A 27,333-nucleotide genomic window follows, 5' to 3' on the forward strand; every position below is an offset into this window, starting at 1 on the left:
GGCCTACTCTGCCCAGGACTGTCTCTTCAGACTTGGTCACTTAGGATCATCCACAGGTACCTATACTGTAGATAGGTCTTAGTCATCAGGTCTACTCCACTTCCTTGTTGCCTGCTTAGACTCTTGGCACTCTTAGGTGAGCAGACTTAGTCAGCCTGTGTTGCCCTAACAGAAGGTGAAGCACATTGGGGCCACAATCCAGTGTTCAGCACCCAGAAGTACTGAAGCACTGGTGCCTCTAGTGCATTTGGACAGAAAGGGGGGGAAGCCAGAGAAGTATGGGGTTGTATACACCCTCATAAGTTCTGCACCCTGTAGTTTGAACCACACTGACATCATTCATGCAGTGTAGGAAACATAACCTGAAGAGCTTCTGATTTCATACCCAGAGGCTGCACCCAGATGACATTGTCAAGCACATGGTTGACAAAGCCCAGGCACAATGGAGTTCAAGCCCAGTAGGCTTGAGTCAACCAGTGAATGGTCCCCAAAAGGGAGGACCCAAGTGTCCTCTCTGCAAGGGACCAGGTTGCCAAGCTTGCCGCAAGAAATGGTGTGCCAAGTGCTGCAGGGACATGAGAAAGTCCAAAGAGTTTGGTCACAGTGCAGTGGGCTGCCCTGTCCACAAGCCTGAGGCAGAAAAGACTGAAGGAGGTGGGGAAGCAAGAGAAGTCAATGGGTTGGATGAATGGGAGGATGGGGAGAATGGAGGAGATAGGGAAGGGATGGAAGATGAAGTGTTGGAGGTTGGGCAGAGGGATGGGATGGCAGATCAGTCAGCCTGGGGGCAGGCAGGGCAGGTCATGGCTCTGGGTGGGACAGCAGGAGGAAAAGGAAAGGGTAAGCAAGTTGAAAGGGGGGGGCACACTGAGGCATTTGAGCAGAATGTCAAAGTCAGCATGATGGCTGGACCATTGATGCAAGCCTTCCATGGTCCATCCCCACATGGGCTGTACTGTGAAATGGATGGCAGATGGGCAGCTACTCTGGAATGCCAATGGCATGTGATGGAGATGGAGAAGATGCTAGAGATGGTGTTTGGACTGATTGTGTTCACCTCAGTAAGCAGCTAACTACTAACACAATGACTTTTCTCTAACTCCCACTTAAGACACAGGTCCACTGGTTCTCCCTGCAAGTGTCTCCCACTGGAGGGAAGCTGTGGACAAGGATGAGCCAATGGCCAAGTCATGTGGGCTTGGAGCTGAGCTCTGACCTTGGGATGAAGTTTGAGAACATCACCTATGCAAAGTTCCTCGAATCGCAGCAGGGGACATGGATCTGTCAGGGAAGGGAGGGTCTGGTGCAGGTCAGAAAGGATGAGTCATTGATCTGCCTGCTGGGCAGAGTGAACGAGGACAGGTGCCAGGTAGTTGAAGAACTGGGCAGGGCGCTGCCTGTTGTGGTTTGAGACCATAAGCAAGGATCAAAGCATCCCCTGGTGCAGACTCCATCCCCACTCCTCCCACCATCATTGCCTCTGACTGGTAACTTTGTGATGCCTACTCCCCAAAGCTCATCCCAGAGGAGACAACTGGCCATAAATGATGGATCCCCAGCTCCGGTACACCTGAGGAATGCCAAACCTGGGCCCAGGATGGTGGAGGATGTGAAGCTGAGCAACCCTAAGTGTCCACACTGGGGTAGTGGAGTGGTTACACTCAATGCCGACAATTTGCCGGATGTGGAGGACATGATCAATGGCGTTGCAGCAGCCATGCCAATGGCAATGGACTGGGAAGGCACCATTGACCTGACTTTGCCACTGCCAGAGCCTGCACCCATCACTGTCATCCTCCCCTGCCCAACTTCTGCTCCTGGAGGTGCTGGACAAGATGTGGCCTGGGTTGTGGACTTTTAATGAAGTCACATGCAACATCACCCACATCTGTAGCTATACAGACAAGGCTACACTAGGCCACATTCTTTGGGGGCAAGCCTTCAAGGAGGTGTATGGATTTGAGGGAAAGTACAAAACTTGGTATGAACATGCCAAGTTGTTGGAGTCTGCCAGCCTGAAGAAGCTCATCAAAAGGTTCAGCAAATGGCCAGGGAGTACATGGGCGAGGTTCTGGCTGCATGCCCAGAGGAAGAATGACAGATGTCTGAAGGATGGCAAGGTGGAGATGGATGAGCAGGCTTGGTGGGTGGAGTCAGATGAAGAGGGAGAGTAAGAGAAGGGCCATGAACCATAGTCATTGGTGAATTGACTGTGTAGAAATACAATAGACGGGCTTGGAGGTGATGTCCTCCAAGTCCTTTGTTTTCTTTTTTTTGTGTAGTAGTATAAATTAATAATTACATGACATCTAGATAGAGCACTAACTAATTGTATCTATCGGACTTACATGTTCGGTGTTAGGCAGCACCGGCTACTGAATTGCTGAGCAATGCACCTGCCCTGCCCGCTTGACGCGGAGCGGGATTAAATTACTAAGCTTAGGACCCTGACATCTGTATCCAGAGTCCAGAGTGCAGATGTGCCCCAAAACCTGGATGCCCTCATAAGCGGACCCTAGCACCGCCACTCAGGGCCCACAAAATGTTTTGGCACGGAGGTCGTGACTTGTGCAACTCAAGGGCAATTGGCCAACATGGCGCTGAATTCCTCAGTAACTTCCCTATGGTCATCACATCGACAAAGAACAAAAATAAATCTTAACTCTATTTCTTCTCCCACGATTCCTGTCCCACTTGTAGCTCCGACCGATGCGTTGCAGCCTGGACCCGACTTGGTACCTCCGGAGATCGCAGAGGGATTACCTACCGCCCCTGGCACCCCTCCTTCTCAACCACCGACGCCTCCACCTGAAACGAGCGCCCCGTTTAACTTAGCTCAAGCAACTGTTACCGATTTACCCGTGAGCTCGTCCCGGAAGAGACCTGCCCCGGTCGCTAAAGCGAGCAGTTCAAAACGACCTAAGCCGACACCGATCCAGGAGCGCCCACCTCCATCAGTCCGATTATCTCAATTAGGCGGCGTACAGGCACAGATTGACCAGCTTTTGCGTGCCATTGGACGACCGCTTCGGTTCCCAGAGCTGTACCTCCGACTAGGAACCAAACCGCCGAGAGGAGTGCTGCTGCATGGTCCACCCGGATGTGGAAAGACTCTGTTGGCGAACGCTGTCGCTGGGGAGCTGGGCGTCCCGTTCATACCCGTGAGCGCGCCGAGTGTGGTGGCGGGGACATCTGGAGAGTCGGAGAAAGCGTTAAGAGGGTACTTCGAAGAGGCCGCAGTACGTAGCGATCATACAGCACTTCACGTGTGCTAATATTACGAGCAGAAACTCGCACCATGCATCTTATTCTTCGACGAGATAGATTCCATCACACCGAAACGAGATAACGCACAGCGGGAGATGGAGCGTCGGATTGTCGCTCAGCTGCTGACCTGCATGGATGGTACGCTAAATGCTCTTCGTTGTATGCTCGCTGACCTGTCTCAGAAATGTCGTGGGAGAAGCTCGACAACAAGCCTGTCATATTCATCGCCGCTACAAACCGGCCTGATTCAATCGATTCTGCCTTACGTCGACCAGGACGATTCGATCTCGAGATTGAGATGCCCATACCGGACGAGAATGCTCGAGAGCAGATTCTGCGCGTACAAGCCGAGAAGCTCACCTTATCGGGTGATGTGGACTTCCGGATGCTAGCCAAGCTCACACCGGGTTTCGTCGGTGCTGATCTAGAAGCGCTCATTACTGCTGCTGGAGAATGCGCTGCCGATCGGATTTTCAGCGAGCTTATCCAAGTGCCGCCTACTGTCCCAATTGTCGAAGAAAATGCAGAAGGCGACGTGTCAATGGATGATGCACAGCTCGTTCCCGCAACGAAACCTAACGTGTCATCAACATTCTCCTCAATATTCTTCTCCATCCCGCACCCACTCTCACCCGAAGCGCTCGCCGGCCTTTCACTCACTCCGGCAGACTTCATGACAGCGATCCCCCTGATCACGCCTTCGTCAAAACGCGAAGGGTTCCCCTCACCACCCAGCACCTCCTGGTCCGATATCGGCGCCCTACATGGCGTACGACAAGAACTGCATATGGCGATCGTGCAGCCTATCCGACGGCCGGAGGTGTTCAAGCGTCTTGGGATCTCTGCACCGCGCGGTGTGCTCCTCTGGGGTCCGCCGGGGAACGGGAAAACCCTCCTAGCCCGGGCGGTAGCCAGCGAAGGCCGAGCGGGGTTCATCGCTGTCAAAGGTCCTGAATTGCTGAACAAGTACGTCGGAGAAAGCGAGCGCTCTGTGCGCGCGGTGTTCGCCCGCGCTAGAGCTAGCTCACCATGTGTCATCTTCTTTGACGAGATTGACGCGCTCGTGCCTCGCCGGTCGGACAAGCTCTCGGAAGCAAGTACAAATATCGTTAACACCCTGCTTGCGGAGCTCGATGGGCTCTCGCAGCGGAAAGCGATTTACGTGATCGGAGCTACCAACAGGCCGGATATGATCGATCCTGCCCTTCTCCGACCAGGGAGGTTCGACAAGCTCGTATATGTCGACTTGCCGAAGAGTGATGAGAGGGTGGAAATCGGCCGGACGGTGGTGCAGAGAGAGAAAGTTCCTGTCAGGGGCGGCCTAGACGGCGAGGATTGGAAAGCCGTTGAAATGCTGTTAGCGGCCGATCAGTCAGATGGGATGAGCGGCGCCGACATCACTGCGCTCATTACCGAGGCTGCCAGTACAGCATTACGGTATGCTTTGGGCGAAGCGATGCAAAATGGAGATCAGGAACTACATGGACCGAGTACGGAACAGTCTCTTCGGGAACAAGCGGAGGCGGAGGGCATCTATGTGGAGCGACGGCATTTTGAGGAAGCGTTTGGGAGGGTTGGGAGGAGTGTGGGGGAGAGCATGAGGCACAGGTATGAGACGCTTAGAAGGAAGTTTGAGGGGGTGAGAGTGAGAGGGAAGGGCATTGAGGAGGATAAGGATGGGGTCATGCTGGATGAGGAGTAAGGAGATGCACAGCTGACACGATATCGATCACATGAGTCCATATCTATTTAGGGGTTTTGTAGTTCGGAGAAACATTTGTGTAGGTACTGCATATGTTTAACATCGTTCAGACTCTGGTCTTGATTTGGTCAGTTCCAATGGCAATTCGCAACTCTGCACCCTTCCCGTCTTTGTACTTGATCAGAATATTACCGAAAGCGGTCGTGTACCCGACCACAACTCCAACGGCGAGAGCCTCAACCCCAACCGTAGCATCTCACCAGGTTGGTACTGGGAATATTATTATCAGTGAGAGTTCACAGGAGTCACCTGGACACGTACCAGAGGCTTGGAGTTGTTTAGGGATGGCATCGGTCCTAGACCGGACTTTGAGGACTGCGGTCCGGCCAATCCAGTCCTGGACTGGACCGTCTGAGGACCGGACCATCACAGGACTGGACAGGGACCAACTATTGCCAAAAATCTGGGACCATCCAGGACCGGACTGGACTGGACTGGACCATTCCCCACCTTATGTGAGCTCTCATGCGCTGTAGGACTTTGTCATGTATCCTCAGTGTATGTATGTGAGGATATGTGACAAAGTCCTATAGTGCATGAGAACTCATGTAGGGTGGGCAGGAGGTAGACAGGGAGTGATGTCTCAACCTTTTCTTGAGCTCTTATACATACAGCACTTGTTGGCCCCCATATCGATACATTGACACTTGGATTATTGAGTATCCTCAGACCGCATCGCTCCGGCACGAGAAGTGCAACATTACTGATCTCCAACGTTGGCAACACATCACCGCCTTCGATAGGTCGTCCAGCAACTATATGGGGTAGCTGGTGGAGGAGAAGGTTCAGTGGACACACGATGACAACGCAGATAGCTTCCTCGGGATGTGAAGCATTGCCTACTGGGGTAACTTCAGCCTTCGAATGTGAACCGTGTCGGGTTGTCTCCTTGTCAGGTGATGACAACTGGCTGGAAGATGAAGCAGGGAGTCAGTCCATATTACCGTTCATTGCCGATGTCAGACCCATGCACACACCGGATAATCACCATGTTTCCAGGGAGACGGTCAGCATATATGTATCATGGGACTAGCTGATTCCTTACTGAGTTATCATCATTAATGTGACCTTTTGACAAATTATCAGCACCAGCTTCTCATATTCCTCGGGCACCGCAGCCTCTTCGGTCTTCCCATCCCGTATTCGTCGGCCCCTCACGCTATCCCCCTTCTCACGACCCACCGCACCAGCACGAGATGTCATCTAGGATACGGCTCCGCATCAAGGCATGGCTCAGAATACGGTTAGGGTCTTGACACGTCTACAATGTGGTTCGACATTGGCTACTGTTATCTATGTGCTCGCTTTCAGTCGTCTCCTTCCTGCCTCCTTCCGCTTGTGTACTACTGGTCCACGGGGCTTCTTGAGTGGTGGGGCATTGACCTGGCTGTGAGCTTGGAGCTCAGAGAGGCGGATAGGCGGATATGGCATGTGATAGGTTTCTTGAAGGGAGGAGACAAGGTATGCATCGTCCATGTACAGACCAGGATCCACGTTGAAACGGAGACACAGTGCAATAGCATGTGCACAGGGGATGAGCATCTGTTGGAAGTCACGACAAGTACAGTAGCCGCTTCGGAGTGTGGGCTCAAGGAGGACTTCATGCTCATCCCCTTCTGGATCAAGGGTGGGCCGGACAAGAGCAGCAACAGTACTTGATGGGAGGAGCTTGTAGCGACGAGCTGCAGTACAGCGCTGGGCAAGGGTTGCTTGGTAGAGAGGGACATAGCCAGCAGGTAACTGACTTGCTCGTTCTTTCCGCTCACAAAACCACTCTGCTTGCTTTGTCCAGATCCGGTCAAGGAGATGGAGTACTGGAAACCCACGCGCTTCAACGAAGACAGCATTCATGATCTCTGCGGCATTTGAGCTGACTCGATTGAATCTTGGGGAGTTGAATGCGTACTCTACCCAACAGGTCGGATCGATTGCAGCAAAGTAGTCACCAGCTTCAGTGGTGAAGTCACATCGGATTCGATCAAGGTTCTCCTGGTATGCCTTCTCAGTCTTTGAGCGGAAAAGTCATCGGGTATAGCTTTCAATTGTTGGACCATATCGGCTAATGGCATTTGCGCAGATATGTTGTGCACAATACGATTCATCAACAAGCGGGAGCTCTTCTTGTATTGCCTTGAGGAGCCCCTTTTGACGGTCAGATATGAGGACTGTGGTTGGGAGGTTGAGTCCTGGAAGAGCTTCACGGAGTAGTCGGAGGAATCTCCCCCATATCTCCATATCTTCTTTTGGTGCCACCGCCCAAGCAAGCATGAGAAGGTGATCTTCGGCATCATATGCAACTGCAAAGAGGACAATATAGTTGAATGCCGTCTTGGTGAATGTGCCATCTACTGCAACAAAGCGACGCACTGTACGCCATGCATTCTTGGCTGGGGATGGACAGATGAAGAGCAGGCTGATACGATTATTGGAGTCGAGGGTAAGGTCCACTGTTGCATCAGGATCACATGCTCGCAGGTGGTTTGCATATGCCGGAAGTTTCTGAAATTCGGTCACTTGCTGTGAGATGGTCTCACCAGCAATGATGCGACGTGCCCGACGTGCTTGCTGCTTGGATACAATAATGCTCTGGCGCTGGAGCATCTCAATGATGGTGGCAGTCGATACCTTCTCTGTGACTGAGAGCGTCTTTCTCAGCTCAGGAACAAGGTAGGTGATTCGGCTTGTGGCTGCTCGAGGCTTGGGTGCAAATGCTTGACAGGTATGTGTCGGAACAATACGTCGCACCACTAACTCCGTCCCATCCTCAACAACTCTGGCACTGAACAGGCACTCCTCGAAGCGGCATCCCCCAGCAAGTACCCCCTTCCTCCTTTCCTTCACACGGTGCGAGGCTGCTTGCTCCTTCGAGTGGTTGATCAGAGCATTTGACGCGTCGAGCAAGGTGTTGAACTTTTGGTTGAGGACAACGGCCATGGTGGTCAGGACAGAGATGAACGAAGATCTGCACGGACTCATTCTGCAGTATGTTGGCGTGTTGTGACATGTCCCGATCCACATCCCTCACCATATTGTAGATGCAACGACACCCTAACCACATTCTGGACGATGGCTTGACGCAGAACCACATTCTAGACGACATCTCGCACCAGCACTGACAGACAACCGCAATTTTTGCCACGCTATCTAGTTCGCAACCGAGCAAAACCACAGGAGACAGGACTTGAAAACACGGGAAACGTCTGACCGCGTGTGGCAGTCACTGACGAGGACGACCCCCAAACTCTAGGGGGTCCTTTGAACTATACTCATGATCTCCCTGGTCTCCATGTTGTACCACACATCCATCGCCGCCACCCACGCGACCTCCCGGAAATCGTCGTAGCTGGGATCGAAATAGACGAGGAGATCCGGATCAGTTTCCTTGATAATTTGGCGGTACGCCTGAACGGCAGCTACAGACTCTGTTTTTGAGAGTCCCTCGGTCAAGAAAAGTGGTAGCCACGAAAGAAGAGCGGCGGGAAGTATGTTGACCTTTTCCCAGTCGATCACGGCCACAATGGTACCGTCAGAGGGCCTGACGATAATATTCCTAGAAATTCCCCTCAGACACAAAGCACGCTAGTTGAAGTGAGAACAAAGCAGCTTTCCAAATCCGGGTGCACTAAACACATCCGGGGACAATCGTCTACAGGGCGGCAAATTCGCGGAAGTCGCTCAAGCAGCGCCTCATAGACTTCTTGGGCGTCTTTCAAGTCCGCCCAATAAGGAAGGCCCTTTCTGTCATTCGGGTCGGCCTGCTTAAGATAATCTGATCGCGTCTGCAAGACCGTCTTCAAGAGGGTTTCTGCATTCTTGAACGTCGTTTCCAGCGGCTTTGTGCTAGGATCGGAGTTGGGGAGTGACGGCGGCCTCAGGGGAGTCAGTCCGCAGCCGCTCTCAATCTGCAGTGAGCCGATTCCTTTGTAGCCGTCCACTTTGTGCAGCTCGGAAATAATTCTGGCATAGTCACGGACAGTTTGCTTTCTGGCCATTGGGGTGAGCTTTGGCCATGCACGATTCAGGCGCATTCCTTCAGACTGGAGAGATTGAGTCAGCACCACTAACGACAAATCTCAGATGATACGCACAATGAACTCCATGACTGAAATGTGATCATCAATTGAATAGGCCAACACCTTGGGTACAGGGATTTGTGTGTGACAGTATACGTGGCGCATCGCTGCAATCTGGGTCCTGCGGTGAGTAGATGCTAATGGGCTTCATGATACTATGAGCGCACCTCCGCCTCAAAGTCCTTGGGGGTATCATGGTTCCTCTTGTGTGCGATCCGTACAATCACTCGGTCCAGACTGGCCAACTTGTGGGGGAGCGACTTTTGACCTTGTACCTGTGTGGCCAGATACACCTGGTTACTTGAGTATAAGAGCGGAGGAAGAGAGGGAAGTGGTAGAGATATCGACATACAATATTGTTCATTCCTTGCTCCTCAACTTGTTTGGCTGTCCACAGAGACCCAGGATAGACGACTGCGACAACAGCTTCGATGGCATCCAGCTGAGCCTTAATGTCCCAGTCCCGACTTTTGATAGCCAAGCACAGTACGTCCTTTGCGCCGTCTCGTTTGTCGAGATCAATGGGTTGAATATCACGCGTATACATCCTTGCAGGTAAGCAAGTACAACTGCTAGTGGGGCGGGGGGTTGTCCTTGTGTCAGAACGGAACAATGCCACGTATCATTGAATTGCTGCCGCGGGGGGAAGAGTTTCTTCGGTCATCGCCACTACAAGCTGATCTGATCCGATCGATTGTGCCTGACATCGACCAAGACGATGCGATCTCGAGTGTTCGACATACACCAGACGAGAATATGCTCGAGTACAAATTATGCGTCTACCAGCCGAGAAGCTCACCTTAAGCTTGTCACGTGACGTGGCTTCCGGATGCTTGCCAAGCTCACACCTGCTTTCGTCGGTGATGATCTCGAAGCGCTCATTAATACTGCTGCTGGAGAATGCGCTGCCGATAGGATTTTCAATGAGCTTATCCGAGCACCGCCCACGGTCCCCATTGTCGAAGTAAATGGAGAAGGCGACGTGTCAATGGATGATGCACAGCTCGTTCCCGCAACGAAACCTAACGTGTCATCAACATTCTCCTCAATATTCTTCTCCATCCCGCACCCACTCTCACCCGAAGCGCTCGCCGGCCTTTCACTCACTCCGGCAGACTTCATGACAGCGATCCCCCTGATCACGCCTTCGTCAAAACGCGAAGGATTCCCCTCACTACCCAGCAGTGGAAATCGGCCGAACGGCAGAGAGAGAAAGTTCCTGTCAGGGGCGGCCTAGACGGCGAGGAATGGAAAGCCGTTGAAATGCTGTTAGCGGCCGATAAGTCAGATGGGATGAGCGGTGCCGACGTCACTGCACTCGTTACCGAGGCTGCAAGTACAGCATTACGATATGCTTTGGGCGAAGCAATGCAATCTGGAGATCAGGAACTACATGGACCGAGTACGGAACAGTCTCTTCCGGAACAAGCGGAGGCGGAGGGGATCTATGTGGACCGACGTCATTTTGAGGAAGCGTTTGAGAGGGTTTGGAGGAGTGTGGGGGAGAGCATGAGGCACAGGTACGAGGCGCTTAGAAAGAAGTTTGAGGGGGTGAGAGTGAGAGGTAAAGGGGTTGAAGAGGATAAGGATGGGGTCACGCCAGTGGATGAGGAGGCTGCGGAGAATGAGGCATGACCACTGTACACTATACATTGTCTACCCTATTGCTTGTTATATAACGCCGACTGAAGCAGGTTCCACTGCGATGTGGTACGATCTTGCGAGGCGAGAGAACAAACCGCAGCAGATCGGTGACTTGACCATCCGAATGAACGCCAAAGTACCAGAGGTTGCCAACTACGAGTGTTTGACAGAACAACCTAGAGTTTGCCGGTCATCTCTGATCAGTAACTACCACACACGGTTAGGTGTTTCCCGGTTTTTCTGTCTCCTGCGGTTTTTCTCGCCGGTCGCGAACTAGATAACGTTGGGGTCGTCTGCTGGCGCGGTGGGTCGCGAGGAGAGGGAGAGCGTTCGGTGCCGACGAATACGGGATGGGAAGACCGAAGAGGCTGCGGTGCCCGAGGAATATATATGAGAAGCTGGTGCTGATAATTTGTCAAAAGGTCACATTGGTCACATTGATGATAACCCAGTAAGGAATCAGATGGTCCCAATTAATATGTATTCTGACCGTCTTCGTGGTAATATGGTGATTAACAATGTCAGGGGACGCAAGTATATCACAGCCCCTGATACCATCGGCAACGAACGGAATAAATTCTCCGGGATTTTGGCCGCGGGGAAGGAACTTTCGATCTGACTCGGAAGCTAATAATTTGCCCCAACCTAATTTTGTGGGTGGGCCGAGAGAGCGCAAAGCTCCGGGCGGGTGGGCAACCATAGGAGTTGTGCTGCTCTTCTCTTGTCATTCTTTTGCGGCATACACATACCCTCCCTCCTCCCTCCCTCCCACCCGCAACCATCATCGACTTGCTCGCATTTCATTCTCTTCAAAAGCCTTGCTCTCTTCAAGGATCGTTCATAGACTCTTAGAATTCTTGAATATTAGACTTCCAGCTCGCGACACGACAGATGGCTGCAACCCCACCCGCAATCCCTGACCACACAGTAGACGGAGAGCATATACATGTCTCCCAGAACATGCAGAAGTATGTCGTCCCCGACTTCACAATCAAGGATCTCCTCGACGTCATCCCTGCACACTGCTTCAAGCGCAACGCGTTCTACTCCTTCCTTTACGTGTCAGTACCTCTCGTGCAGAATGTTGTCTCACACTCAAGATGATATGCAGCATCTGGGACTTCTCCCTCCTCGCTGCCCTCACATACGGCGTGACAAAGGGCTGCGTCTTCCTCCAGACGCTCGACCTGCCCCCATACTACTACTACGGGGCCCAATTCGCCCTCTGGAGCGCGTACTGGTTCGCAGGAGGTCTGGCAGCCACAGGCCTGTGGGTTCTTGCGCATGAGTGCGGGCATCAGGCGTTCTCGGAGAGCAAGACGCTGAACAATGCCGTTGGATTCGTGCTGCATTCTTCGTATGCCCCTTTTCATCCTTCCCGGTTTGTCAGCACTGACGCGCATACAGTCTGGGAGTACCGTACCATTCGTGGCGTATCTCCCACGGGAGGCATCATGCCGCCACAGGCCACATGACGCGCGACCAGGTCTTCGTTCCCATCACACGGTCAGAACACCGCCTACCAGCATTCGACGAGAACAGGGAAGATCGTGAGGGGCGCTGGATCGCCGATAGCAGGCAGAAGGAGCTGAGGGAGGCACTGGAGGAGACTCCGCTTTACCAGGTCTACAAGCTCCTCATCCAGCAGCTCGGGGGCTGGCAGACGTACTTAATAGCCAACATCTCTGGGCAGTTGAGCTACCCTGCGGGCAGCAACCGTAAGTCACCTCATGCGTTCCAGATGCTGCAGGCTAACAGCTTCGTGCCAGATTTCAATCCCAACTCCGTCATCTTCGACGCTCGTCACTACTGGCAGATCGTTGCGTCAGATATCGGGATTGCCCTCTGGCTTGGAGCTTTGGCGACGTGGGCATACTACCGCGGCATTGCCGAAGTTGCCCTGTTCTACCTGCCGATCTATCTCTGGGTCAACCAGTAAGCACACTAAATTTTGCTAGAGAGCAGCACTGACGATTTCACAGCTGGCTGGTGATGATCACTTTCCTCCAACACACCGATCCCCTCCTCCCCCACTACCGGGCTGGTGCCTGGACGTTCCCCCGCGGCGCCCTGGCGACCATGGATCGCACCTTGATGGGCCCCATCGGTGGCTGGTTCCTCCACGGTATCGCCGAGACGCACGTTTCCCACCATGTGCACAGCAAGATCCCGCACTATCATGCCTGGGAAGCAACACGCGCGCTGAAGGCTCGCCTCGGGCCTGCATACATGGAGAGCAAGGAGAACATGTTCAAGTCCTTTTGGGTGTCATACAAGGAGTGCAGGTTCGTCGAGGACAAGGGTGACGTCGTCTTCTTCAAGAATGCTAAGGGGTTCGCCAAGTCCGTCGCGGTCTTCTCGGACAAGGGCATGATCAGCGATTCGGGTGTTGACGTCCAGTAGAGATGTGCCGAGCGAGCGGCGGTTAAGTGAGCTTCGAAGTAGGACGGGGAACAGGAGAACGAGATAGCGAGAGCACTACTCCAAGCCAATGCAATGCAGATTGTCTGCAGCCTATCGTGAGAATTGTGCCCAGTGACTTGGAGCCTGCGCAAGGTGCTAACACACTGCGCATCACGGAACAGTTTAGTCCCAAGTTCACACCTGTCCGCGTTTTCCCGAGCTCCGCCATCAGACCAGCCTTTGCGGTATAAGCTTGGGAGAGAGGTGACCAGCAAGATGAAGAGAGCATAAGGAGGGAAGAAAAGAGCTTGGCATGATGCTATAGCATATCATCGCCAAGGTGCTCTATCAGCGAATGTCCGCATAACTCCTTTCGACAAATACGGATCCAAGAAGACGGGAAAATAACTTGCGGATTAACATCGGTCCAATCTCCTCTTCTCGACTTCTCGGGACGATGGACCGAGTCTCTCGTGGTGCTTTCTTGATTAAGGTTGGAACAATGCGGGGTGCGATTGTGGGGAAGCACGTGGCCGGGCACTTTTACCCCGGAATCGGTTTTCAATCAATGTGTCCTTGTTACCGGTGACCATGCACCATGCGCACTCTTCTCTCGGTCATCTCCGCATCTGCCAATAAGAGCACTTCGGATCGCTCGGGACGACTCTTGTTTCCTACTAGCATTCAGCGTTGGACAAACGAAGTTCCGAACAAGGTTGACTTTCAACGGCGATGTCCCTTTTGGCAAATGCGGTCATATCTCCATGCTCGTTCGAAGATGATGGTGCTTCCTTCTAGCGAGCTATATCGGTTCTTTCCGCATTCTGTTGCGTTCAACTACGGGATGGCTTCCGATAGACTGGCTGCTGTATTGTTGGCTTGGCACGGGGATTCAGGATTCTCGAGTGGGCTCGTCCCGAAGATCCGGCGCGGCATTGAGTGTTTTCCTGCTTCTCTTTCGCATCTTGTGCAAGAGAGATAGGTACATACTTTTTCTCAATGCATCGAGGATGAAGGTCATGGGATACTGTGGAGGTGACTTCTGGATCGGCTTGTCTTCAGAAATTCTACCCCGCATACGTATCAGGCACCAAAGGCGCCTTGACGGACTCCCGTCACACTCAAATACCGTCGCGTTTGTCAACAGTCTCCCACAGGAATCTGCTTAACGATCTCCTGGTATGGCAACACCGCAAGCTACTTTGCCAACCCCGACTGAGGTCTTTGAGGACGAGCACAAGGAGTCGTTTGGCTCTGACGAGGTTGTCGCCGCACATATCGTGGTCAAAGAAGGTGCCGTCGTCGCCGGTGGAAACATCGACTATGCGCGTCTTGAAGCTGAATATAAGTGGAAGGCTTGGAGTTGGAATGCAATCAGGCTCTATATATGCCTTGTCATCCCGTACTGTTGCTCCATGGCGAACGGTTTTGATGGATCTATCATGAGTACTATCAACACGATGAGCCAGTACTTAGGCTATTTTGGCCTGCATGAAGTTGGTGCATCGACCAGCATTGTTTTCAGCATATATAACGTGGTAAGCATTCTATATGTAGCCGCAGACCAACTGTCATCGTGACATCATGTAACAGGGCAACATGGTCGGCGCCCCATTCTCCGGAATTGCTACTGAAAAGCTTGGGCGTCGTGGTGGAATGTTTCTTTACGTGTGTTTCAACCCCCCCATAACCTGACCTGATCTAACTAAGGAAACCTCAGGCATTTTTTGTCTGGATCGGCATTGGCCTAATCGTAGGCGCGAAGACTCAGGCTATGTTCATCGGAGGTCGGTTCGTGCTGGGATTTGGTATTGCGTTTGCTACATGCGCGGCGCCTACCTATGCTACCGAAATCACTCCTCCTACATGGCGTGGTCGTCTAGCGGGTCTATACAATACATGTAAGCCTCTTATAGCAAATGTTTAAGTGTAGATGTTGACTAGGATGGGCCTATATCAGTCTATCAGGTCGGCAGTGTCGTTGTCACTGGCATCATGGTGTCAAGTGTAAGTGAATATATCCTTGGGATAACCGGGTGTTTCTTAGTGGTGCTCAGACGAATTTTACGAGCTCTTGGGCCTTCCGACTCCCCCTCCTGCTCCAGCTGATCCCAGCATGTATTGTTGGCCTCTTCGTTTTCATGCCTTTCATAAAAGAGAGTCCGCGGTGGCTTATGGCCCATGGACGTGAGGAAGAGGCATTGAAGATTATCATCGACTTTCAGTATGTTCATGCCAGTCGTCATTACACGTTGCCCTATTGATCGGACGAACAGTGCTGATGGAGACCCCAATCACCCCATTGTAGAGCTTGAGATGCGCGAAATTCGCGCTTCCCTTGCCGAAGAAGACATGCTAAAGCAAGAGTGGTACGCCCGACGTATCAGGATTGATTCTTGGCTTATGGAATTCAGGTGGGACTGGTCCTGCCTGTGGAAGAACACTGAGTTCCGTTGGCGATCCTGGATGATGGTCATCATGAGCTTCTTTGGACAATGGTCAGGCAACGGTCTGGGCTACTTCACACCAGTGTAAGAGGCTCATTCCAATTCTATCCACTAGTACCTGATCACCGTTTTCCAGACTGTACGAGAACGTAGGAATCACGGATCAGAACCGCCGCGTGGTCCTTAGTTTCATTGGGACAGTGAGAAATAGTGCTCAAGGACCATTCTTACTTCTGACCAACCCGCTTAGTTCATCTCATGGTTCGGTGCCGTCTCAGGAGCAGCTACCACAGATTGGTTCGGTAGGCGTGGGCGTCTCATTTGGGGCACTTTGGTGCTCTGCATTACACTGGCCCTAATCACCCTTCTCACTGGTCTATATGGATCAACCGGCGTTCACAACATAGCGGGTTCTAATGCTGCCATTGGTGCGGATCTGGCAGCTTTTGTCTGTGCAATTGCTAATGATAACCTCTAGCTTTCATCAATTTGTTCAGTGGCTTCTTTTCATTTGCCTACACACCGTTGCAATCCCTCTACTGTGCGGAGTGTTTGCACTATACTCAGCGCGCAAAAGGCATGGCAATGCATGGGTTCCTCGGCAATGTTGCCCTGTGAGCATGTCTTCGAATTTATTGACGTCACACTCACTTTTCGCAGTTTCGTCAACACTTATGGTATTCCCATTGCCCTCGCGAATATTGGGTACAAGACATACCTCATGTACGTTGGCTGGACAGCTCTTGAAGTTGTTGTCTGGTACTTCTTTGCCGTCGAGACAAGAGGGTTCACTATCGAAGAGCTCGACGAAATTTTCAAGTCGCCCAACCCAATAAGGGCATCCATGCGACGCGTCAAGCTGAAGGTCAACCGTGGTCACCTTGAGAAAGTTGACGGAGAGACCGATACACCCTCAGCAGCTTGAAAGATAAGTTGATACAGAACGGAGAGTTCTCTTGCACGGGTTTCCGAACTTGCTCGGCCTGCACTTTACGAATAACGAATATGACAAGTTTTAACCCTTTTGTTTGGCGAAATTTCTCCACCACCGGAGGCACATAATCAATGATGTGTTCAAGATCTTAAATGTGTTATGCAAACCGCGACAGGTGTTATTAAGTAGGTATAGAAAGAAGTCCCACCTCTGGGCAGGTATAATAGCCAAGGAATAATCCACCGCCTTCTACTTCTCCAGCATCTCTGTACCCGGCGATACGCGTCGCTGCCTCAGGTCTCCTGAGGGCGATGCAGGTGGATCGGCAAAGTATTCTTTCAAGCGACCGTGTGCTTGTCGCTGTAGTTCGTTCGTGACCGTTCTCGAAATCTGGAATAGAGGTCCAGCAAGATTGAGTTGGAAAATGGCATAACTAATGTAAAATTTAGCCGAAGGTACGCGTAGGAGAAGTGACCATAAGTACTTACGCTGCAGCCCCTGCCATTATAATAGTGAACAAGTAGATAGGATGGAACAAGACGAATATCGCTTCATTCCATCCAAGCAGGAGAATGATGCCATACACCCAGTAGGGAATCTGTGCAATACTGGATACAATGCTTCGCTTGGCCTCCACGAAGTATGCATCCGCTTCTCGTCGGAATTTGGACGTAATATCAACTTGCTTGGCCTCAGATAAGATAAGCAATGACTCTTCGAATTCAAATGGCTCGTCGTTGCCATCAATCCCGGAGAATTCCTCCTCGGGGGGAAATGCAGGAAGCAGGTCTGGGTTGCTCGGTTTGATACGAGAATAGACGGTGATCAGCTCAACAGTCTGAAGCAGTCAGAACGAAATCGAAAGACAAGGCACATACGCTAACCTCGTCTCTGGACTTGCGGAAAAGGCCATCGATATCATCATTTTTGCTCCATACTCGGGGAACACCGTTCTCATCATATCGGAACTTCTCCTCGAAGCTGGCTCGCAGCTTGGATAGCAGCAAAGTCTCAGTAGTATGCTCGTCGACCTTGACCTTTAGCGCGCGCCAGGCACGCTGACGAAGAGTCAAAAGCGATTTTGCATCTTCGTCCGGGGTGGAACCGAAACCTGTGGAAAGTCAGATATACAGGTGTACAGAATTAGTTTGTGAACGCACTCTTAGCTTTTTTCACATACGCCTGCTCAGCTTTCTGGAGAGCAGCAGAGTAGACAGTTAGGACGGTATCCCACATCTTGGGCCCAGGTCTGCCCAGCTCCAAGTCGACCTTCTCCCCGATCTCGCGCTTGAACGTACGCTGCCCACTGAATGAGACAGTGTACATACCCATAAAGAGAAGTGATATACCTCGATAGAATTGACCATCTTCTTCATCTCGTCTGACTTGCTGAGCGCAGTAAGTGAAGTAAGGTCCTCATCTAGCTGCTGGAGTTCAAGGTCGTAATCCCAGTCCGCATCCGGAATAAGAACCTCTGCTCTGTATGAATGGCATGCTCGACTGTTATAATGCCGCACTTACCGTCAGCACCTTCCTTAAACGCGGTCTGCGACTTTGTTCGAGCATCGCCCACCACAGTCGCAAAGTCATACCCATCCTTCCTTAACCCTTCTTCCAACTGAACCTTGAACAGAGCAAGGGAGCTCTTATGGAGATTCTTCAGCTGAGCCATGAAGAGAGGTTGAAGATACGCATGAAGGGCGGCAGTGAGATCCTCGCGTTTCGACTTGTACACTCCTGCGTGATAGCGTGAAGCTTCGGTGTCAAATCGATCTGTTTTTTGTCAGAACGTCCATGATGCTTGTACACGTGGGACACACGAAGGGCCTCCGTTTTCCAATCCCGCATCATGCCACCCAGATTGGCGACAGCTTTTCCACCCTCCAGGTTTCTCCGGCCCTCCTTGGCCCTTGACGTGAATGCTTCGAGCGCAGCCTTGGATATTTCATCGCAACGGAATTGAGCGAGGAGTTCTTGTTGGGTGGGAAGATCAAGGTCCTTGTTCGACGAGACTTGTTCCTTTGATCGTCTGAGATTCATACGCCGAAGTTGCGGCAGGTAGTACTCACCCAAATCGAGTCCATATACACACCAACACCATCTGCTGGGATTCTGCGACGATACCTCTCCTTGAAAAATCCGGTAGGTCCGAAGGTAAACCTCGTCCGAAGGGACTTCACGTCCGCCTCGAACTTGTCCGGCATGAGAATTTTGTGCGCCAGTCCCACATATTCAAGATCAAAGTAATCCGTCAACAACCGTGATTCGAGACCTTCAGGCTGTAGAGCGTGTCAGAAGGAAGTAGGGGATATGCCCAGCAATTACCTTCGACACGGATGCCCATATGCGCTCGATATCCGCAGTCAACGTCGCTGAAAGGTTTGTAAGTGGCGTGGCTCCGACGTGATCCCGAATAACAAAAAGAAGTAGTGTCTTTTGATCGGTTCTGATTGATACATCAGATACAGGTCTCTGATCGTGTAGACGTTCCCAACGTACTTTCCAAACAGGGACAGGTTCACTTCGATCACCGTCTTGAGCAACGCCATGTTTGCTCCTTGATACAACCCAATCTGGTGCTCCCATAGGTTGACAAGCAGAATTTGGGAGGATGCCAGTGAGAACAAGGCAGACTTCCGCTCGAAATCCTGGTCCTCGCCGCGTTCACGACCATCAGTTCCCTCAACGTCCATGACGAGGACGGGAAGATCATCCGCCCGGCACATCCAAATGCCTGACTTATCATTAGACAAGAGTCTGTTAATGTCATAAAGCAGCGTGCCTTTGGTTGTTTGTCGGCGTTGAGTTTCGTCCATGACATCGAACGTAGTTCCGAACAGCTTGTTCAAAAGAGTACCTAGCAAGCGTATCAGGCAGCACACCAATAACGCGGAGCAGGAGTGCGCACTCTTCCCCGTAGATTGAGAGCCAAAGACAGCGACAACATCATAATCAAAACCAGCACTCCGCAATCCCCACTTGTCAATCCATTTGCTAAGGTCCGCACTGTACGCGCGTGAGTTGGGGACTTGTTCCAGCATATATGAATCTGCTAACTTGAATTTTTTGTCCTCGTCGATGACTTGAACACGCATGCTAGCATCAGCATGTCCATTTGTTATGGACGGGGTCTGCACGCTGTCGGAAATCATGGTGGTTTGCAGAGAAAGTGAGGATAGGAGGGTTGGTCGTTGTAACCCTGTCTGTCGTCCCCAAACTGCGACGCGGGACGCACCGCAACGTCACACCCCCGGAGTTACTCATTTATTTCGGCTCCGGGAAGGGTCCGACTCGAGGACCCTGACCTCGGATTGGTTGGCCAACTGAAAGTTCGTCGAATCCATTGAATGCCCTAGCTAGATGTTGCAGCGGCCCCTCCCTTGGGGGCTCCTGAATACGTTCTGGAGACGCCAGCTATTCCAGTCACGTTTTATCTCAAGTGCATTACCACGGCTTGAAAAGGAGCACAAGCCATTCTACGCAACCACGCCGATCTACTACGTCAATGCAGGCAAGCATCAGTTGAAACTACCGTTGGATTCTTGCTCATCTATCTACAGCCCCTCATATAGGTCATCTCTATTCCTCAGTAATTGCCGATGTCGTGGCGCGATGGTCCCGCCTCCGTCATCCCGATCGACCAGTCATACTGTCAACAGGCACGGACGAGTTTGGTATGAAGGTCCAGCGCGCGGCATTCACCGCAGACAGGGACCCAAAAGACTTTTGTGACATCGTGAGCCAGAATTTCCGAGTAAGTATGGTCTTATTTTATGATGAACTCCCTGTTGAATTGTAACAGGATCTGGCGGACGCCGCAAACATTCGTTATACCCGCTTCATACGAACGACTGAACAGGTTCATCAAGACACGGTACAGTGGGTCTGGGTACGTGCAATTGTTTTAACTTGTCTCGAAGGCAACTCTTACTCTTAGTAGAAGGAACTTGTAAAACGCGACCAAATCTACAAGGGGAGCCATTCGGGTTGGTATTGCGTAGCGGACGAATGTTTCTACCCCGATACTCAGATAGAAATGAAAGATGAGCGCCGTGTAGGTCGCCGCTCGCCGCTCATTGCTGCGTTATACTGACTATTCTCTAGGTCTCCAAAGAGACTGGCCGCCCTGTGGAATGGTATGAGGAGGAGAACTACATGTTTCGGCTATCCGCCTTCCAGGAACCCCTCCTAAAGTGGTTAACTGTCAATCCCGAAGGTATTGTAACTCCCAGAATGTATGATGGATGCTGAACATTCTCAGCAATTGTTCCGAGCAAACGATATAAGGAGGTGGTGAATATCGTGCAGGATATAGGCAACTTGCGCGATCTGTCTGTTTCACGCCCTAGATCGAGACTTGGGTGGGGGGTTCCAGTACCTGACGATCCGGAACACACAGTTTACGTGTGGTTGGATGCGCTTGTCAATTATTTGACCGTTACCGGATATCCCTGGGATGGAGATACTTCTTCCCTAGCACACGGCTGGCCAGCAGATGTACAGGTCGTTGGCAAGGACATCGTGAAGTAGCAGACCCTTCTCGTCTCTAATCTCATATCTGATAATTGGAACAGATTCCACGCCATATATTGGCCTGCATTCCTTATGGCTGTGGGCCTGGATCTTCCCAAACAGATTCTTGCTCATGCGCACTGGACGATGGATCGAAAGAAGATGTCCAAGAGTGAAGGGAATGTCGCCGACCCAAACGAAGCCATCTCAAGATATAGTGCTGATGTTGTACGGATGTATTTGTGTTCAGCTGGCGGCAACTTGACAGATGATGCTGGTACGTCCAACATCTGATCTCCTGCACCAATTTCTTAAGCCTATTAGATTGGTCGAACGAGCGGCTGCAGGGATTCTATAATGGAACCTTGCGACACAACCTCGGTAACCTTCTCCCCCGCATGATGAGCAAGAATATCATTGGCAGAGCGCGTTTGCAGAAGTCCGTCTATTCGGGAGAAGAAAACGTGAATGAGGAGGACAAAAAAATTCACGACCTTCTGAAACAACTGCCCGGTATTGTGGAAGAGCACATGGATCGGAGAGAATTTGGTCATGCTGCCAATGCTTTGGAGCACTGCATCACCGAAGTAAGTTGTGGAATCGCAGATGGACTTCATATCTGATTGCGCGTCTTAGGCGAATGGATACTTCACACATTTGACCCCTTGGAAGACCACCCAACCAGTCGAATCGGTAGCGCGAGCCCAATTCTATTGCTACGAGACCCTTCGCATCGTCGGAATACTTTTGCAACCATTCATGCCGACAAAGGCATCCCAGCTATTGGATATTCTGAAAGTGACTGGTCGAGACTTTGGAGCTACAAAGATCGCCGCCGAAGGAGAAGGGGCGCAATTGCGTCCCGACACGATGGACATCCTCTTTCCGCCACTTGCAGAAGAGAACAGCAATCCTGCTCAGATGATTAAGAAAACCAAGAAGGAAAAGAAGAGACAAAGATAACAAGATGGCCGCTGCAACTGTAACGGCAGAAACAAACGCTGCCACTCTGGAGTCTGTTGGTACAGAAAACTCCTGCCGTCGGCCGCTGTAATTGACCGTGGTATCTCAGCGATTCTGGCAGCACTGCTCGAGAAAGCTCTAAGAAAAAAGGTAGGATCAGACAGGACACAGCAGGAACGATGAAAGCGTCGGGTGTGCCAAATTCGGGAAGAAGGAAGACGGCAATCTCATGCTTTCTCTGCATCACTATTGTACATTGATTTCAACACGTATCTATCACCTGCATGAACAATCACACTCGACTCATCTACTTAACACACTGAACATCGTTATTGTCTTAAACAACAAACACATCAAAAGCCCTTGGCGTAGTCACTAGTCTCGAAGAACTTGTCGATGCGTTGGGTGAGCTGCCCAAGGGCGTTGAGCCATTCGTCGAGCTGCTGGAGAACTCGGTCCTCCGGCTCGCCGAGTGACTTCAATAGGCTAGCGCGATGAGGAACCGCCCTCACAGCGACCTATGGTATTTGTCAGTATTGCACGGAGACGAAATCGATGTGAACTACTCACACTGAAGACACCACGAGTAATGAAGCTGTGATGGGCCCTGAGGGTCTCGCCATAGGAAATGTTGAAACTCTCTGAGAGTGCGCTGTCCGCGTGGTCATAAGAATGCTTCAGGCCAACGTAGGTGAATCGAAGACCGCTGTGACCCAATTGTCAGGGCGTTAAACGGAGTCGTTTCAGAAGTACACATACCGGTTCAGCCAGAGCAAGCCCTGGGTTGCTGTGCGATTCTTCTCGCCTTGCTCGTTTACCACCAACATTTCGATGGTACGCGACTTCTCACCAGTTGCGTCGTACCGTTCACGAAGTTTCTTGATGTTGCCATTGATGTCGCTCTGGACAACGCTGAATGCGGTCGAGTTGAATAGAGCTGGGTCGGGATTAGTGGGCGAGATAGGGGCCGGTGTCTGAGGACGTACTGAACATGTTCGAGAGAGCCTCCGCAGCTTGCAGGAATTGAACTGTCTCAATTCCATCTGGGCCAACCTCAACGTTGGCGAAGTTCTGGTAGAAGGTGGATGAGCACCTCTTCGACGACTACCGAACGAAATGCGTTACCATCGCAATGGTATCGAAGTAAGTGGGCATGATGAGTGGTGGTAGGTAGTGAGCTGTGAAATTGGATTGGCCAAAGCGTAAGATGGTTGGTTGAAATGGGTCTGAGTGTGGTATTTAAGTAGGCGAAAGAACAAGGCTGTATGGGATAGTAACGGACGATGACACCGATGGACCTGAAGCACGTCCGAGGTGAGGCCCCTTCCCCAGCGTGGGCGGTGTTCATCCTACGGAGCCGAGCTCGCGTGGCTCTTCCGAGAGACGCGTGAGAGCCTGCCCTGAACTGCAATGGAAGGCGCGTCGAGGAAGGCAGAGGGACGCGTTCTCCATGCACACCATCCACTTGTATTCCTCCTCTGGCTCAGTCTCTCAACAATGTCTGGATTTGATGCAAACAGGATATATGCTGTCTCAGGAATACCGGGTTCTAGTGCCTCTGCTGCTGACGGCGGTGACACCTCTAGGTCATCCGCTGCGGCGCACAACTTCTACGAGTTCGTAATGCGTTTTCGGCAGTCGAATGAGTTCAAGTATCGGTCAGTCACGCGCTGTCTTCACATCCGTCGCGGTTGATTGACAATACCAAAGGGATCGTCTCCGAGCCAACTTGTTGTTAAAGAACTATGTCCTCAGTGTTTCTCTCAAAGACGTAGGAATATGGAACGAGGACCTACTGCACGCCATTCAGGATAGGCCAACGGAGATGGTGCCCGCGGTGAGTCGCGTACTTCGTTGTACCTTCTTCGTGGGTTGAATTTGCTCTGCAGTTTGAGACTGCTATTACTCGCGCCGCCCATCAAATCCTCTACCCTCTAGACCCCAAGGCGTCCGACACTATCCCCGACTGTCAGATCATCCTCACGTCTGAGGCAAATCTCTTCCAATTCCGCGGCCTTTCTGCACCTACATTCTCCAAGCTCGTTCGAGTACCTGGTATCGTAATTCAAGCTGCTGTACTCTCTTCTCGCGCCACTCGCCTTCATCTCCAGTGTCGCTCCTGCCGGCATGTCAAGATCATCCATCCTAGTCCTTCCCTTGGCTCTAGTGGACAGGACCTCCCTCGTCAATGCGAGTCTATTCCTCCCGAGGGCCAGAAAAAAGATTGTCCTCTCGATCCCTACCAAATCATACATGACAAGTCAGCTTTCGTTGACTGTCAAGTCATCAAACTACAAGAAGCGCCCGACATGGTTCCTGTCGGTGAGCTCCCTCGCCGTATGCTGTTGAGTGTCGAACGTGCCCTTGCCGGACGCCTCGTTCCCGGCACTCGAGTAATAGCCACGGGAATCTATTCGGCTTACACTCCATCGGGACGCCAGAAAGGCGGTGAAGCGGCTGCGGTCAGAAACCCCTACTTGAGGGTGCTGGGTCTGGAGGAGTTGCGGGCTGGTGCCGCTGGTGGTGGTCCATTCGGCATGCGTTTCAGCCCGCAGGAGGAGGAGGAGTTTGGCAGGATGAGCAGGCAGCGAAATTTCTACGAGACATTTGCAGCGAGCGTCGCGCCTAGTATCTTCGGTAACGAGGGTATGTCTATACGTCTTTTTCGTTCCAATTGGTGCTAATCCTTCTGGAAGACATCAAGAAAGCTGTTTCTTGTCTCCTTTTTGGAGGAAGCAAGAAGATTCTACCCGATGGCATGCGGCTCCGTGGGGACATAAATGTTCTCCTCCTCGGTGATCCCGGTACCGCAAAGAGTCAACTGCTCAAGTTTGTCGAGAAGGTCGCTCCCGTTGCAGTGTATACCAGCGGCAAAGGATCATCTGCTGCTGGTCTGACGGCGAGTGTCCAGCGAGATCCAACTACTAGGGAATTCTATCTTGAGGGTGGGGCAATGGTGCTCGCCGACTCAGGAGTCGTCTGCATCGATGAGTTTGACAAGATGCGAGATGAAGACCGAGTCGCCATCCACGAGGCCATGGAGCAGCAGACAATCTCGATTGCAAAAGCCGGTATTACAACTGTACTCAACAGTCGCACGAGCGTCCTCGCTGCCGCCAACCCCGTCTTTGGTCGCTACGATGACATGCGGACGCCCGGCGAAGTGAGTTACGATTATCGTCAACAGACAGCTAACTGACCCATTCAAATAGAACATCGATTTCCAAACTACAATCTTGTCTCGTTTCGACATGATTTTCATTGTACGCGATGAACATGACGAGCAGCGTGATCGAACGATCGCCAAGCACGTCATGAACATTCACATGGGTCGCACCAACAACGAAATCGAGGGTGAGATTGATGTCGACACCATGAAGCGATATATAGCGCACGCTAAAGCGTGAGTGGTTACTCGTGATCTTGGATGTGTATGCTCATGTACTTGATAGCAAATGCGCCCCACGCCTCACGCCTGAAGCGGCTGAGATGCTCAGCAGTCATTTTGTCAGCTTGCGCAAACAGGTTCAGCAGGTCGAGCGTGACACCAACGAACGAAGTTCTATTCCTATTACTATTCGTCAACTGGAGGCTATTATCCGTATTTCAGAATCTCTGGCGAAAATGACACTATCACCAGTCGTCGGCGAGCACCATGTTGACGAAGCGATTCGGCTCTTCAAATTCTCAACTATGTCTGCCGTAGAGGCTTCGACGTCGTCCTTAGACGGGCTCTCGCGTGGTGAGATGACGGATGAGATTAATCGCATCGAGAAAGAAATCCGCCGGAGGCTGCCAGTCGGGTGGAGCACAAGTTATCAAAGCCTGGTGAAGGAGTTCTGTCAAGGTCAGGGTTACTCAGAACGAGCGCTGGAGCGCTGCCTATGGGTGCTGGAAAAGCGCGAGGTAGTGCGTTTCTCGGGACAGAAAAAGATTGTTCATCGGATGGGCGTGTAATATTTTGTGGTTTGTTCTGGTACTCCTTTGTATTTGTCGCAGTAATTTCATTCGTATATCACGGCATTTCACAGGCGGGCCGCCCCGCGTCACCTCAGGGCCTCCACCTGCATCCTATGTCGCAAGTCTGCAAATCCTCCAGTATGCCGGGTACTTAAACTACTCGGCGGCGCTTGGCACACTTCGCCAACGCCGCCAGAGCACATGAACATCATGGCCAACCTCACCGCTATCGCCAAAGACCTTGCACCTACTGGAACGCTACGTGCCTCCATTAACATCGGCAACCCCATCCTTGCACAAGGTACCCTCGACGTGCCAACCGGCCCCACCGTCGACATCTCACACGAAGTTGCGCGCCGCCTTGGTCTGCCTTTGCAACTCATCGCCTTCAATGCTGCACGCAAATCGTTTGAGGCGATGAACGAGGGGCGGGCTGACATCTGCTATCTTGCCATCGAGCCCGTCCGCGCCGCCGAGGTTTCCTTCACCGCTCCATACGTCCTCATTGAGGGCGTCTTTGCTGTTCCGGTAGACTCGCCTATCAAGACTGTCGAAGACGCTGATAAGCCTGGCGTTCGCATTGGCGTCAACGAAGGCTCTGCGTACCACCTGTACCTCTCTCGCACCCTCAAGCATGCTACCTGCGTCTTTGGCGACGGTGACGGTCAGGACGTTTTCCGCGCCAACAAGCTTGAGGCTGCCGCCGGAGTTCGCGGTCCGGTGTTGGCCTACGTCGCTAAAAACCCTGATCTCCGAGTAATTCCGGAGCGATTCATGGTTATTCAGCAAGCAGTCGGCATCAAGAAGGGCAAGTCTCCGGAAACGGTTCAATGGCTCTCGGATCTAGTTGGCGAGTTGAGGGCAAGTGGATTTGTGGCACAAGCTCTTGAGCGAGCAGGGCAGGACCCAGCTTTGGCTGCTCCGCCCGATGCTACAAGCTGATTGTTCTCGATCTGTGATTACTTGTAGGAGAGCAGCACAGGATGCCGAATTCGAATGGAAATCTCACTAGACAATGACGATATCAATAGATATTACACCCTGCACCTCCGGTGCTTCCTCACACAGCGAAATACGGTCCCACCTACGCGCAGGCGCTAATGCAAGGGAACAGAAATAGTCACCGGCCCAAAACACACAGGGTTACAAGCACCACCATTAATGCAACCCTGATTGTAACCTCAATCCTAGCAGTGGGGTAAGGGCTCTGTCCTCCATGATACATCTGTAACGACCATTTGCCAACCGAATAGGGTTAGGGTTAGGGTTAGGGTTAGGGTTAGGGTTAGGGTTAGGGTTAGGGTTAGGGTTAGGGTTAGGGTTAGGGTTAGGGTTAGGGTTAGGGTTAGGGTTAGGGTTAGGGTTAGG

At 51.9% G+C, this 27,333-nt stretch overlaps 9 protein-coding genes across 9 annotated transcripts; 6 read left to right on the top strand and 3 right to left on the bottom strand.

Moving 5' to 3' along the window:
- Nucleotides 1-2,588: 2,588 nt before the first annotated feature.
- Nucleotides 2,589-4,969, top strand: DACRYDRAFT_85045 (AAA-domain-containing protein; the record flags this gene model as incomplete). Its single annotated transcript, XM_040776714.1, has 3 exons — nt 2,589-3,239; nt 3,288-3,405; nt 3,450-4,969. Exons 1-3 carry the CDS (start codon nt 2,595-2,597, stop codon nt 4,967-4,969), a joined length of 2,283 nt encoding a protein of 760 aa, XP_040624368.1. The 5' UTR covers nt 2,589-2,594.
- Nucleotides 4,970-8,272: 3,303 nt separating this feature from the next.
- Nucleotides 8,273-9,649, bottom strand: DACRYDRAFT_112006 (uncharacterized protein; the record flags this gene model as incomplete). Its single annotated transcript, XM_040769326.1, has 5 exons — nt 8,273-8,608; nt 8,653-9,066; nt 9,118-9,216; nt 9,270-9,395; nt 9,455-9,649. 5 exons carry the CDS (start codon nt 9,647-9,649, stop codon nt 8,273-8,275), a joined length of 1,170 nt encoding a protein of 389 aa, XP_040624369.1.
- A 1,853-nt stretch (nt 9,650-11,502) lies between these two features.
- Nucleotides 11,503-13,265, top strand: DACRYDRAFT_25198 (delta-12 fatty acid desaturase). The gene is made up of 5 exons (XM_040774054.1): nt 11,503-11,807; nt 11,858-12,103; nt 12,154-12,464; nt 12,516-12,681; nt 12,729-13,265. The coding sequence occupies exons 1-5, from the start codon at nt 11,707-11,709 to the stop codon at nt 13,147-13,149; spliced, it is 1,245 nt and encodes a 414-aa protein (XP_040624370.1). The 5' UTR covers nt 11,503-11,706; the 3' UTR covers nt 13,150-13,265.
- Nucleotides 13,266-14,330: 1,065 nt separating this feature from the next.
- Nucleotides 14,331-16,521, top strand: DACRYDRAFT_112009 (general substrate transporter; the record flags this gene model as incomplete). The annotated part of the gene is made up of 11 exons (XM_040769327.1): nt 14,331-14,687; nt 14,743-14,817; nt 14,870-15,050; nt 15,110-15,156; nt 15,207-15,373; nt 15,426-15,518; nt 15,564-15,680; nt 15,733-15,796; nt 15,847-16,024; nt 16,075-16,210; nt 16,257-16,521. 11 exons carry the CDS (start codon nt 14,331-14,333, stop codon nt 16,519-16,521), a joined length of 1,680 nt encoding a protein of 559 aa, XP_040624371.1.
- A 163-nt stretch (nt 16,522-16,684) lies between these two features.
- DACRYDRAFT_25199 (root hair defective 3 GTP-binding protein) lies at nt 16,685-19,719 on the bottom strand. The gene is made up of 13 exons (XM_040774055.1): nt 19,588-19,719; nt 19,439-19,536; nt 19,313-19,387; nt 19,030-19,264; nt 18,856-18,976; nt 18,600-18,809; nt 18,351-18,549; nt 18,052-18,303; nt 17,880-18,004; nt 17,691-17,829; nt 17,415-17,641; nt 17,019-17,368; nt 16,685-16,963 (listed from the first exon to the last, which is right to left on the bottom strand). The coding sequence occupies exons 1-13, from the start codon at nt 19,680-19,682 to the stop codon at nt 16,780-16,782; spliced, it is 2,310 nt and encodes a 769-aa protein (XP_040624372.1). The 5' UTR covers nt 19,683-19,719; the 3' UTR covers nt 16,685-16,779.
- Nucleotides 19,651-22,005, top strand: DACRYDRAFT_91729 (uncharacterized protein; the record flags this gene model as incomplete). The annotated part of the gene is made up of 10 exons (XM_040777018.1): nt 19,651-19,713; nt 19,993-20,041; nt 20,091-20,284; nt 20,333-20,419; nt 20,471-20,584; nt 20,635-20,746; nt 20,792-21,056; nt 21,105-21,319; nt 21,367-21,629; nt 21,679-22,005. 10 exons carry the CDS (start codon nt 19,651-19,653, stop codon nt 22,003-22,005), a joined length of 1,689 nt encoding a protein of 562 aa, XP_040624373.1.
- Nucleotides 22,006-22,358: 353 nt separating this feature from the next.
- DACRYDRAFT_112012 (het-c2 protein) lies at nt 22,359-23,160 on the bottom strand (the record flags this gene model as incomplete). The annotated part of the gene is made up of 5 exons (XM_040769328.1): nt 22,359-22,523; nt 22,576-22,711; nt 22,765-22,942; nt 22,992-23,076; nt 23,131-23,160. 5 exons carry the CDS (start codon nt 23,158-23,160, stop codon nt 22,359-22,361), a joined length of 594 nt encoding a protein of 197 aa, XP_040624374.1.
- Nucleotides 23,161-23,502: 342 nt separating this feature from the next.
- Nucleotides 23,503-25,962, top strand: DACRYDRAFT_85056 (MCM-domain-containing protein; the record flags this gene model as incomplete). The annotated part of the gene is made up of 6 exons (XM_040776715.1): nt 23,503-23,663; nt 23,716-23,842; nt 23,895-24,651; nt 24,702-25,168; nt 25,218-25,408; nt 25,458-25,962. The coding sequence occupies 6 exons, from the start codon at nt 23,503-23,505 to the stop codon at nt 25,960-25,962; spliced, it is 2,208 nt and encodes a 735-aa protein (XP_040624375.1).
- Nucleotides 25,963-26,175: 213 nt separating this feature from the next.
- DACRYDRAFT_119553 (extracellular solute-binding protein family 3) lies at nt 26,176-27,003 on the top strand (the record flags this gene model as incomplete). The annotated part of the gene is made up of 1 exon (XM_040770819.1): nt 26,176-27,003. One exon carries the CDS (start codon nt 26,176-26,178, stop codon nt 26,905-26,907), a length of 732 nt encoding a protein of 243 aa, XP_040624376.1. The 3' UTR covers nt 26,908-27,003.
- Between the last annotated feature and the right edge of the window lie 330 nt (nt 27,004-27,333).

The sequence above is a fragment of the Dacryopinax primogenitus genome, assembly GCF_000292625.1.
Source record: "Dacryopinax primogenitus strain DJM-731 SS1 chromosome Unknown DACRYscaffold_23, whole genome shotgun sequence".
NCBI lineage: Eukaryota > Fungi > Basidiomycota > Dacrymycetes > Dacrymycetales > Dacrymycetaceae > Dacryopinax > Dacryopinax primogenitus.